This window comes from Corvus brachyrhynchos, unplaced genomic scaffold (genome assembly GCF_000691975.1).
Source record: "Corvus brachyrhynchos isolate BGI_N302 unplaced genomic scaffold, ASM69197v1 scaffold258, whole genome shotgun sequence".
NCBI lineage: Eukaryota > Metazoa > Chordata > Aves > Passeriformes > Corvidae > Corvus > Corvus brachyrhynchos.
The window spans coordinates 5089888-5102521 of NW_008240122.1; the positions used below are offsets into that span (position 1 = coordinate 5089888).

The following is a 12634-nucleotide window of genomic DNA, read 5'->3' on the forward strand; positions in this document are numbered from 1 at the left end:
TGCCCTTTTCTCTTGCAGTGTGCAGTGGAAAGAAGGCAGCAATATAAAAGAAAGATCCAGTTTCCCCTTCAGGTGTTGAACTGCCAACTGTAAGGAGCAGCAAGTCTTGCAGCTGTGGAAGTCACAGATGCTTTTAATAACATGCTACTTAAAAATACTGTGTTGCTGCAGGTGCATTTCCTGCAGTTGTTTGCCATGCTGCAACCCAAGAAAGCTTTCTTTTGGTCCTCCAGTGAGGAATGTTGATGCTGTGGATGCAGAACATAGGAAGGCAGATGCTGTCATACTGTAAGAGGCAGCCAGTTGTCTTCATGTTATCACCTGCACTAGGTTTTGGGTCTTAGTTGGTTTGTTTGGTTTTGGTTATTTTTTGATGCAGATGTATAAACATAAGGCTCATTTCTTACTGCCTTTTCTTTAGGTGCATTTTGTGTCTGTGCACGAACAGCTGTTTAAGGAGAGGGTATGGTTTGTTAGAAACCTGGGTGAGGTGCAGAGGTGCAAAAGGAGGTGGGCAAAGGCAGTGGTGTTGCTGCTGTTTCTGTGCTTTGAGTACTGCTTTACTCTGGAGAGGTGACTATGCAAACTGCTATGTAATTATCTCAAGATGGTTTGTTCTATCTCTCAGCAACTAGCTGTTTTAGCAGTAAATGAGTGGAGATAAGAACATGATCTGCTGGTGACCATATTGTTGGGGCACTGTCTTTGCAGACCTTTGTGTCCATGGTCCACTCTTTTATTGTCAATATTTTTCCCAGCAATTTGCATAGAAAACAGTGTACTTTTTTATTTTCTTGTGTCTTAAAATTTTATGTAGTGTTAACCAAACTATGTGACAACTCTGATATGACTGCTTTGATTCATGGACTGGTAATTCATCTATATTAACAGGGTACATGCACAAACAAAACATATTTTTATGCCAAGCTGGACTGACTGGACTTTCAAGTTGCCCTTTGTCACAGTTTGTGCCCATGATTGTCTGTGTTCATTTTTATTAGATTAGCCGTAACTGAATCCTAAACTGCACTTCATCATGTTTTGTTCAAATGGTGCTCTGGCCACTACTGTGGCTAAAACCAAGGCAGTTTAATGATCACGTGCTTTTCTCTTCCTGTTTTTCCTCATTTCTTTTTCTGGCTTCTTAGCAATACAATAGGGGCCTATGGACTCTTCCAACTAATTTCATTTCCATGATCTAATGTTCACTTATGATGCCATGGCTTGAGGCAGCATTACCTGGGATTTCCAGGTAGTCCTCTACCCAAGTCTTGCAGGGACTCAAGATTGTTTAGTTTCTAACCTAAGTAAGATCAAGTGTTTTCACCACTGGTTGCTGGAGGCTTTATGTCTGCATCCTCATCCAGTCATCTACATAGCGTGTATTTCTGTTCAAATACATACTTTTCTTTTTCTTAACTTCTTAAGGTCCTAATTGAAAAAAATATATATCTCTTCAAGTGCATGTTTAGTATGTAAAGAGCATATATTAACGGAACAGTGAGTTCCTTATTGTTATGGGCAGAGCAATTCGTATGCCTGAAATGAAATGTGCTGGGATGGTCTCCTGGCTTGGAACAGTAGAGTGGAAAGACAAACTCCTATGTTTGCAAAATGCTGGCAGGTGTGCTCTGTCTCCTGTCATGGCTCAGTAATGTTCGATAAAGTTCAGAATACAAAAGCTGCCGAACCAAATCCTCAGTCCTGTAGAACTGGTCTTGTTGAGAGCTCAGGGGATCGAGTGGGTGCTCTTTGATAGATCCTGACCACATGGGCACTTGTCTGGGAGGTGGTGAGTGCTGGGTGCTCCTCCTGTGCCATCCATTTTGCACTGCTGCCATCTGTTAAAGGTGTTCTTAAGCATTTGTCATGTGCTGCATGGTTCCAGCCCTGACTGCTGCAGATGTACAGCAATTTGCCATTTATTATTTCATTCACTTCAGTGTCTCTATTCCTTGTTTGTCTTCTCCCCTTCCCCCCATCCCAGAGCAAGGTGTTTCTACCAGGAGGCTTGTTTTATGGCCTTGTCTAAAATGTTGAACTGTAATGCTGCTTTAGTTTTCTAGGAACAGAGCTGTCTCCTTTTATCACATTCTGTAGGTTTTTCTTGTAAGTATGTGCCAAATGTGAAATTAATTGGCTTTGCAAGTGGTCACTAGTCTTCTTTCTGATGCTGGTTAATGCAATTCATTGGCACTGTATTAAGACAAATATCATTATGCTAACAAGAAACCTAAACAAATGCATTTTTGAAAATGCTGTAGAACTGTTATCCTCCATAACTCTTCTGTCCAGCCTCTTAAGGAGTCCATGGAAGAACAGAAAATGCTGGTAGTTTTCGGTAATCAAGGAGAACAGCTGGGCAGCTGAATTTTGTTTAGATGGGGGAATTTATTAATTTTTTCTGTCTGATAGTAAATACCATGTAAACAGTTCCGTTGGATTTGGTCACTGCTTGTGCATAAGGTCCAGAACTCCATCTTTGTGAGTATATTCTATTCTAGACCCACTAAAAAGCACCTGGTGTTTTGGCCCTGTCGTTGGAGAGCTTGCTGAAGTATTTAAGTCCAACTTACAAAAACTTCCTTGAGCTTTTTTCCCCTTGAGAAACTCAAAGCGCATTTTTTACTTGGGAGAAAGTGGACATAAAAGAGACAGCATTCTGACTTTCTCTACAAGTCTTCAGTGTTTTTGCTCTTGTCTTACTTTCTTGCTTGCCTGTACATTGGCCATGATTAGGTAGTCTATAGATTACTTCACAGCTTAAAACTGAGATGGGTATTGCTTGGAAGTAAGGCCATAAGCATTTGCATTCTGTGGCATGGTGAGTACAAGCTTTAGGGTGGCATTTTATGTAGCCAGTATTCATGGTAAACGTGATCACATTTTTATCCCCCCACCCCCAAAATGATTACTTTTTTTTTATTGTCATCAAATGTTTGCTGTTGATCCTGGAGTGCAAGACGGTTTGCAGTGCATGAAAGCAGGCACAAATGCAGTCTGTACTGCTTACCTTCAAAATTTAATCAGTTTGACAGAAAAGGTTTTTATGGCTTTGTTTTTTTAAATTAAATTTAGCTTTTGTCTGCACAGAAAATTCTCCTGGATAAGCTGAAGTGGCAGTTAATGTACCAGTACAACTGCTTATTTTGTTGTCTTGTACAACATTGCTCCTTTTCTGATAGCTTGTATTTCTTAGGGTAGCTCTGACCCTGCAGTGAATGTGCACTGAACCATTTTGCAGTTACTGTGGTGGTGGGGCCGTGTCCTTAGCCTTGAACCAGCTGATAGGCTGCCAGTGTGTTAACTAATATGTCCAGTGTTTAATCTTTCCTCTCTGCATCCCTCTGAGTGCACAGACACATGATTAAGATAGCATTTGGCAACTAGTCAGCTTTAATTGCTCATGGTGTATGCAAAGTAATGTGATTTTTTTTTTTTTAAATTTTTGTTTTATTTAGTCTAACACTCTTATTGCAGGTTAAGTTGTGCTTGCAGACAGTTACTGCAACTTAACTGCCTGATAATAAACTGTTTAAACCACTGTAATTTCATCATGTGCCTGGACCATCAGACACAAGACATTTAAGCACCACCTAAAAGAAATCGTCATTTATAAGCATCACGTAAGCTCAGTATAATTCAAACAAGTACAGTCTGTGTGTATGAAGAGGAGATGTGGATGCTTTTAAGGAGCAGCATCTGCTTTATAAATATGAGCTATGAAAGGCTTCCAAATGTCCCCTCTGTTCATCAAATGTGAATGTGATCTTCTCTTAGGAAGCCATCTGGAGTAGGCAATGCTGCAGTCGCTGCCTTGCTCTGTGCCATTGTCCTGTCTGTGCCTCAGAGTGACTTGTCTGCTACTGCACATTCAGTGTTAGTGGTTGTTCCACGGGCTGTTTGAATATCAGGTGTGTTGCTGAGCTTTGGCACATTATAAAAATATTCTGTCTGCAGTGTGCTGATTTTAGGGGTTTTTCTTTTTTTTTTTTCTGTCTTCCCCACAGAAACATTGTGAAAGGAATGAGGAGTCTGCGAGAAATACTACGGACTGCGGAAACAAAAGCTACTCAGACCTTCAAAATGGTAAGGGGATGGGAGATGGGAGGGTGGGGCAGTCTGGTATGCAGGAATTTTCTTGATTGACCAGTGCAGTAGCACAAAAGTGTATTTGTCCTTACTTGATTGATTGCTGGCTTTTTTTTTTCTTTTTTTCTTTTCTTTTTTTAACTTTTGGAAGTGATATGTCAAGTGATCCCCTTAATTCAAAGACCTGCCCAACTGAAACCTCCAAGCCTTCAGATTTGGGGGTGTAGGTTACTTTTGTTGGGTTTGTGTTTTGCTTTTTGTTTGATTGTTTTCTTGTTTTCAGTGCATTTTCTAGCCCTGGTGTAGAAACAGAGATGTATTTAGTTTGACAGTGCTGTCCTCAGGTGACGCCGTCTTGTTTTCTTTCTCAATTTCAGTGTGCATGCACACCTTTCTTCATTTGCATGTAGAAGCATTAAGTACTTCTGTCTCTTCCAGCAAGCAGTGTCTCTTCTGTAAAACCCTCCTCAATGCAGTAGCGAATGATTTTAATTGTTTTAATTTTTTTTTTTTTTTTTGGTGTTGGCATTCTGCATCTTTGCATTCTTTTATCCTAAATGTCTCAGGTAAAGAAATATTTATGTTTAACTTAGACCTGTAACTGGTTCTTCCCTGTCTCCTCTTGGAGAGATCTTGTCCTTAAGTTACTCAGGAGGTGACAAGGTCAACAGCAGGCAGAATAGCAGTCTTGGGAATGAAAGCTTTGCAGCCCTAAGAGCATTGATACTCTTACAGCTAAACTTGTACTTGGTTCTACTTTGTGTTCTGTGTCATTCCAGAGGAGTTGGGCAGGGGAGGTGGGCATGGGTTTGCGTAGTGGTTTTGAGAATAGAGATGCATGTGGAAGCTTGTGCAGGAAATTAGAAGAGATGACTTAAATAAATGTCCACTCAAATGGTTGCATCCTTCTCCAGACTGAGATCAGGGTTCAGCGTTATTTTTGTGCTCACCTGTTTTACCATTTTGCTGAAATGAGTTTAACCATCTGCTGCTCCTAGACTGTGACAGAATGTGGCTCAATTGCTCCTGTCCCTGTGCAACTGGGGACAGCTGTACAACACCCCTGGGGGAATTATCCCTTAGGGGAACTCTCAAGGTGTTCATTCAGTAGCTTTTCCTGGGATTTCCAAGTTGCATTTTCATTTTCTTACTTATTTTTAAAGAGCCGTCAAGAGGGCAAAGGGAGGAACGTGCTTAATTAAACAAGTTTTTCAAGCATGAAAGTAAAACACATGATTTTTTTTCCCCCTGATTTGTGGGATCACAGTGTTCTTCAAGCATAATGATGCTTTTTTTAGCCAAAGGCAGTAATAACATAAATCAGAGTCTTGGCCTGTTCTGGTTTGTTTGATCTTATTCAAAACAAGAGCGAAGCTAATTTACACAGCTACTGTGCTGTATATTAAAATTAAAGACACTAGAAGTATTTGGTGCTTGCCTTGTGAATGGCTTACCACAAACTGTACTCCTACTTCTGTGTGAACCAGTAGAGATCTTTCTGTTGCTGGCTTATTATTTTCCCTCCCCTCTAAGACTGTAGGAAAAAAAAATATAGGAGAGTTGACTCCTCAGGGTAAAACTGACTGAATAATTACACACTGAGATGATAAAATGATAGTGGCTAATGTTGCAGGGCCTGAGGCCATTTTGCTCATAGTTACTTGCTATAAAAAGCATAGAAAAGCTTAGTTAGAAACAGACTGCTTTCTGTAACTTGTCAGTAGGAGGGCATGGAAGGTCTTGGGATTTCCAGGGAGTTGTACGTGACGATATTTCTTTGAGACCCCATCGCACACTCAGATCACTGCCATCTATGAAGCCTTCCTTTATGATGTTTAAGAGACAGTGGTTGCTACTATGGTTGCATTTTAGACTAATTCAGTGAATTCATGTGTGATGAGGTAGATGAAAATCAAGAGCCTTGCATCAAAACAAGTTGTTTTTCTGAAATTGATAGTAAGAACTTTAACCTCAGTGTGGTTTATTTGATCCCATAGATGTTGTGGTATGACATCTATAGCATACCTGTCCTGGTATTTAAAAGAAAATGACTCTTGGTGGGCTCATAACACATCTCGTAAAGTGTAAATTTCATATAAAAGACATATCCAGTAGTCAGAGAAGTTGCAAAATACAACTTACAAGTATCAGGACAGAAGGGCTGAAGTTTCAGCCTGCCCTCTGTTTTGTGCAGTATTTACTTTATAGCTTAGAGTGGCGTGCTGCTTAGAATTCACAGAAGACACCACCCATTTTGGTATCTCTGAGCTTGTTTGCATTCTCATCTATTTTGAGTGCAAGAAATTAGAGATTTGATGGGTGTCAGACAAGGGCAAATGCCAAAGATAGTTTTGCTAAGTGAAGTTAACTTGCCTCCTTTTGGGCCCAGTTTGCCAGCTGTGCATATGAAGTGGAAAGCAAGTATTTAAGGATCTTTCACTGCTTGATGGTAAAAGAAGTACATGTGATGTTGCTGTCTCACTGTAAAGTTCCTAAGCATCTTCCCTCCTCTGTCCTTTACTGCAACAGGAAGAGAGGAGCAGTACCAAGATGAAACTATAAAAGTCTACAAGGAAGAGTGATATTAACAGATAAAAGGTTGATCTTTTAAACCTGACACAAAAGTCGCCTCTGGTCCTGAGACTTGCGTACAAAATTCTGAGGCTGAGAACATGGTGTAGTGTCATCATACTCTGTTATAGTAACTATTGTGAGATTCTCAGCAGTCCACCTGGCAATCAGTTGTCCTTGTTCACCAAAGCATCCCTTGCTGCCAGGCCCTTTTGATGCTTTTTTCCTAGAGCATTGCAACAAGACCATGTAAGTGCAGAAGTCTGGGTTTTCTGCGGAGGGAAGAAACTGACACTTTTGTAGACCTTAGCAGCTGATCTTGCTACTCCAGCTTTCTGAAAAATGGTACTGTCATGCTGGTACATCTCCTTCCCAAAGTGGAACATGGGGAGGGGTGAATGTTTTGTGTTGGAGAAGGCTTCACTGATGTATGTGTTTTTCTGTACTGTTCACTGATCTCTAGACTGCAGCCAAACAGTTAGCCCAAGTACTTCTCCATTCCCTCAGTGAAGAGTGTTACTGGAGCCCTTTATCTGATCCGCTTCCTGAGTTCATGAACAAGGAATATCAGTCTTATGTTAGCAATCTTCTTTGTCGGAGGCCTGAGATGTACTCGGAAGAGAAGTAAGTGTTCATTTTTATTTCAGTTTATTGGAAGGAGGAAGGAGTGTATTTGAACACTCTTTGGTACTGCTAATTATGTCACTTCTTCATGTAGTAGTTTCGTGTCTTCTTGTTTTTCAGCTTCCCTCTAAAAAGTCTGCTGGAAAAATAAAACATTAAACTTAGAGTGATTTTTTTTTTTTTTCTTTTTCCCCCCTCAGGAAGGAGAAAATCCAACCAAAGGGCTGTTGTTGCTATGAAATTGAAATAATCTATTTAGGGTTCAGTATAGCTCATCTAAGATATATTGCAGAGCTTTTAATTGTGTGAACTGGCAAAGAAAGTATTGCCTAGCAAATGAATTATGCATGAGATGTTTCAAGTTTCTGCTTCTCTAGTGAAATGAGAAAGAGGCTGACAGGATAACTCTTGACCTTCCTCAGAAAAATGTATTCTGTCTTTCAGTGTGTACTGCCCTCAAGACAACGTGGAAGAGGCTCTTCTCCTCCTCTTAATCAGTGAATCCATGGTAAGCCAAAAATGAGTTTGTAGTATTAATAGTGCAAAGGGATAGCTAGCATTACCATATCTCCTCGTTGGTTCTGTTTACAGAATCTTCCCTAGATAAACAGAAACAAGGGTTCAGATGCTGAGCAGAAAATGCTATCTATTCTTCTATTAGTGACACAACTTTTGTTAAATGAAATGTCAGTGAAGAGTTTTGGGAATTGTCTAAGAAGAGAAAATTACTGCATTCACCATTGCTGCCTGCAGGTTCTGACATCCAGAGACATTGTCAGTAGACAGATGTTTCCATTCATAACATCTGTGTGGATTTATGGACCAAGAATGAGAGGAAGAGAGCCTTGCCTAAAGCCAGGCATGATGGTGGTACCTGCTGTTTGGAACTGCAGGATGCAGTATTCTGCTTTCATGCCTTAGTCTGCAGTCCTTGGCTGTTTCAGCCTGGAGCAATCTTTGACAGTTTCTGATGCAGTGATACAGGGAATCTTGTGACATGCAGAAACATTCATAATAAGCTACAGTGAAATAATTAGATTTCTTCTATTTATAACATTGTTGGCTTTAAAAAATCCATTTAAGAGGCAGGCAGAAGATTGGAGGAAAAATAACTGCATGGTAACCTTTGATAATTTTCATGTTCTGAGAAGATGCAAACATACAGAAAATGTGTAAGAAATGTTTTCTGAAAGTGTGCAAGTGATGTGTATTTTGCCTTAAATACAGGGTGGACACTTGTACCTCAAAGATTCAAAACCTTGGAGCATCAACAACCTTCTTAGAAACTTTTTAATAACTTTCAGACAAATTGAAAAGAGATACTGTGGAAACTTCTGGGTTTTTGCTTCCTTCGGTTTTTCTTGTCTGGTTCTTCTGGCTCAAGTCCTTTCCCTTTTCCGCAAACTTCTTCAGAACAAGGCAATTTAATATTGTCTGCTTTTAAAATTTGGGGAAAAATTGAAGAGGTGGAACCACCCCAAAATATTAAATTGACTTCAAAGTCATGTACATCAGAGTGTTACTATGTGCTTTTCAGTGCTCTCTAGATTACACCTCTGCAGGACATCTGCTTTGTGTTTTCAAGGGCTTTTCTTCAGTCAGAAGGGCTTTTCACAATTAGTAGTGGAGATGGCAGGAGTGAGGGCTTGTAGAATATCATGGACACTTGTATTAAAATCAGAAGTACTCATGTCAGTGGGTTTTGCTGGGGCTGATCCAAGCAGGAGGAGGATCGGGATCTGGAGCAGTGACAGAACCGGCTGCTCCAGCCTTTCTGGGACTGACTTGCAGTTAGAGAGGCCATGTGGAGCCCCGAACTCCACAATCTTGTTCTGCTGAGGAGGTGAAAGTTATCCCTATCCAATAGCGTGTAAAATGGTGAGCTAACTGGTCCTGTAGCTAAGTTATGGATGAAGTAGTGTGAAAATGCTATTGATAGAAGCTGGATTGCTGTGCTGAGTTCCAGGTTAAATAAGTAAGCTTGTGTATGCTTAAATGCCGCCTCCAGTATATAGGAACTTCTGGAGGAAGATGCAAGGCATTTTGATCTGCTACGTATAAAACAAATACAAGAAGATCCTGTAGCAGAGCACTGCAGGAGCCATGTAACTGTGTTTCTGATTCTGGGGAAATGGCACATCTGAGCCTTCATCTTGCATCAGCCTTGCCACGAGTTTGTTCTAACTAAAATTCAGGACAAGTGTATAGAAATACACCTAGGAACCACGTGAATGTTCTTCCTAAGTGAAGGAACAGAGGGAGCACTCTAATTCTTACATATGTTTGCAATCCATAAATACTTTCCTGTAGATTTTTATTATGGTACTTAGAAGGGGGAATTTTGTTTATAACAGCGTTGCTGTAGGCTAGTGAGTTTTCTCATGTACAGGTTTGTTGTTTGTTTGAAGTTTTGGTTTTTGGCTTTGTGAATTTTTTTTTTCCTTTAAAAAACTTACAGAAGGTCGTGGAATGAGTTAACAGGAAGCAGATTTCTAACTGAGGTCTCTCCCTAATGATATGATGTTAACAACTGGATAAAACATTTTCCTTCCTGGAGAGAATGTCAGTGCCAAGTGGTAGTGGTATGTTTCTGTAGGCCAATAAGCAGCATAGTTGGATTTTGGCTGGATTAGGTGTTCTTTCAGTACTTACAATTATGAACCCCTTAAAACGAAACAGAAGTAAGCAATTACGTTGGCTACTCTGACACTTTGGTCTATCAGAGCAAAACTCACCAGAATGGTACTTCTCCTGTCTGACAAAGGGCAGCCAGGCCATTGTAATTCTCTTGCAGGACTGTAAATCCAAACAGCTTCTTCACACGCCCGTTCCTGACTCCTACCACTCCAAAATGACCTTGAAGGGGGACAAAACTAGGGGAAGGAGGGACAGAAAAAATTGTCAGCCTGTGGAGGGGACACAGAGCAAAGATGTACTGGGGAGGAGCATGAATCATCAGAGAACCTCAAAGTAAATACGTGCTGAAAAGGAGACATGGTACTTTTTCAAGAAGTATACACCTGGAACACCTTTGCTGCGGAAATTCACTCTGTTTTTGCGTTTGACTTGCATTCCTAAGGTGAAGCTGACATCTGCTTTGCCAGGATCTGTGTGACTACCAAGGAGATCTTATGGGGGAGTAGAACTGTTCCTGTAAAGGGGAGAGCAGGAAATTGCCTTGAGGTTCTTGAGAGCCAGACCCTATTTCTCACCAAACCTTCTCTGGCTCTTAATGGTGGAGGGTTCTGGCTTGTGATTACTTCTTATCACTTTCCCTTGCATTGCAAGGCAGCCAGTTTGCATATTCTGGTGGGATGAAATGAGAATAAAGGGGCAATTAAGGGTTCCTTCAGTATTTCACTCACTCTGCCTTTGAGCCTGTGTACGTAAAAGGTTTTCAAATGGCCAAATAACATGGTAGCCTCTTTCATGGCTCTGAAGGTGCTTCTGTGGATGTATTAACACTTACAGTGAAAGCTTGTAGCCTGTTTTGCCCTGGCACTCTCACGAATTGCGTCCTGTGTTCTTTATGTCCTGTTAAAAATGGGAGTCTGTTTTCGTAAGCTGAGGCATCTCAGTAAACAATGAAAAGAATCCTGGTTGTTGAGCTTGGCAAACGTTCCTTCTCTGTGCCAGCTGTTTCTTAGTCACAGCCTTTGGCTGTACAGTTCTCATGCGGGAATCTAGTGAAACAAATCAGGCAGCCTGAAGCTTGCCACAGTCAGGGCTGTCTTTATGGGAGTTTGGGCCTTCTGGCTACTCTCTCATTCCTTTTGTATAGCATAAGTTATGGGCTGTGTTTCTGAGAGGGGGAAAATGCTCTCCTTCAGACCAAGAAGGCCAGCTGGTGACAGCCATTACAAGCTCAGGCTGTGGCAGAATGATGTGTTCCTATCACATGTTGGAGAAAAATGGACTTGCCTATTTTTAAACCACTAGTCCTCCTTCTTACTGTGTTTAACCCATCTAAACCAGTGACACTGTTTGTGAGGAGAACTGAGGACATCTTGTGACTTGCTGGAGTGTGATTTTTCTGCATCACCTACTAGTGGGAACAGGACTGGTTCCACCATCAGGGACTTCGGTGCTTTGAGCTGCAGGGTGTAGACAGAGAAGGTTTGGCATGACTAACCCTGCAGGTTTGTTTATTTTAATAGCCATTCTCAGGAGTATTCAGAGTTGACTGCACTGCCTTTAAAGTTACCCAGAAGCTTCTCAGAGCCAGGAATGGAACACTTTGTATTACTTTTTGTGTTTACTTTTGAGGTTAAAAAAAGGAAAAAGTTCTTTGTTTGCATTTAGAAACCTTCCCTTCTGGAATCTGAGGTCCAACGTACAGTCTAAGATGCCTTTATTCAGTGCTGGCAATGCTGGCTCTTAACAGCTGGGGATTTTGGCTGATGTGGTCCACCAAACATACTAGGTAACATGGTTTATTTTTTTTGGCTCTGTATTCACTCATATTGGAAATGAAGCTTCTTGTATCCAAAACGAATAAATTCTGTGCCTGTGTAACAAAGATTAGAAATGTCATCCCCATCTTATCTCTGATTTGGATCCCTAAAGGCGATTTGACCTTGGAGGGCCTGAGAGCATGGAACAGATGGTGAGGGGGGAAGTAGGATACTGGGACTTGTCCTGTTCTTTTTACTGGTGAGAACAAACTCATGGCTGTGAGCATGCCTTTAACAGAACAACATTAAACCCATGTATTTTTAAGCACAAAAATAAATAAAACCTGCTAGCTCTACAGTTCCTAGTTTTATAAAATAACGCTGTCCAACAAATACGTTGGTGGAGAAGAATCTCTGGTTGCTTTTGTAGGTTGGTTTTTCCTTTTTTTCCTTTTTTCCTTTTTTTTTAAATGGCACCAAGCCCAGTGATGATACAACAGCTGGATTCCCATCATGACTATTTTACTGAGGGCCATTGGACTATGGCAGCTGAAAGAGACAACTGGGGGACGGGGTTGCCTGCTCTGTTGGTTCCTGCCAAATCGTGGTTGTGCACTTACAGTAGCAAATCTGGCTGTCTCTTTAGCTGGTTTGCAAAAGTTATGTGTTTGGGACCTGCAGAGATGGACTGCAGGATGTTTCTAGTGGGAAATACACTACCTCTGCTAGTTACCTCTTGAATAAATGGTTCTAATGTGAGTTGCTGGAGAACAGGGTATGAGAGCTTTTTTTCTTCTGCTTTGCAGTAGTAAGTCTTGTTTCCAAATGTGCAAGGAGGATTTAAATTCTTGGAAGATAGCTTTCTAAATCCAGATAACTGTTAGCAAAACCCAAGATAGTATCCATAAACAACCTTCCTTGCTTTCTGCTTCTCTCTGTTCCTTTCGTGTAGG

General features: G+C 40.9%; 1 protein-coding gene across 5 annotated transcripts in view; it reads left to right on the forward strand.

Annotated features, from left to right (window-relative positions):
- Positions 1-12634, forward strand: part of TTC7A (tetratricopeptide repeat domain 7A) — a 170624-nt gene that overhangs the window by 22899 nt on the left and 135091 nt on the right. For 4 of the 5 annotated variants that reach the window (XM_017744795.1, XM_008641720.2, XM_017744796.1 and 1 more), the window contains 3 exons: positions 4011-4089; positions 7127-7287; positions 7732-7795. In XM_017744795.1, coding sequence (XP_017600284.1) covers positions 4011-4089; positions 7127-7287; positions 7732-7795 — 304 coding nt within the window. Of the gene's footprint in view, positions 1-3687; positions 3915-4010; positions 4090-7126; positions 7288-7731; positions 7796-12634 lie in introns of those variants that run through there. The other variant, XM_017744797.1, reaches the window with a different exon arrangement.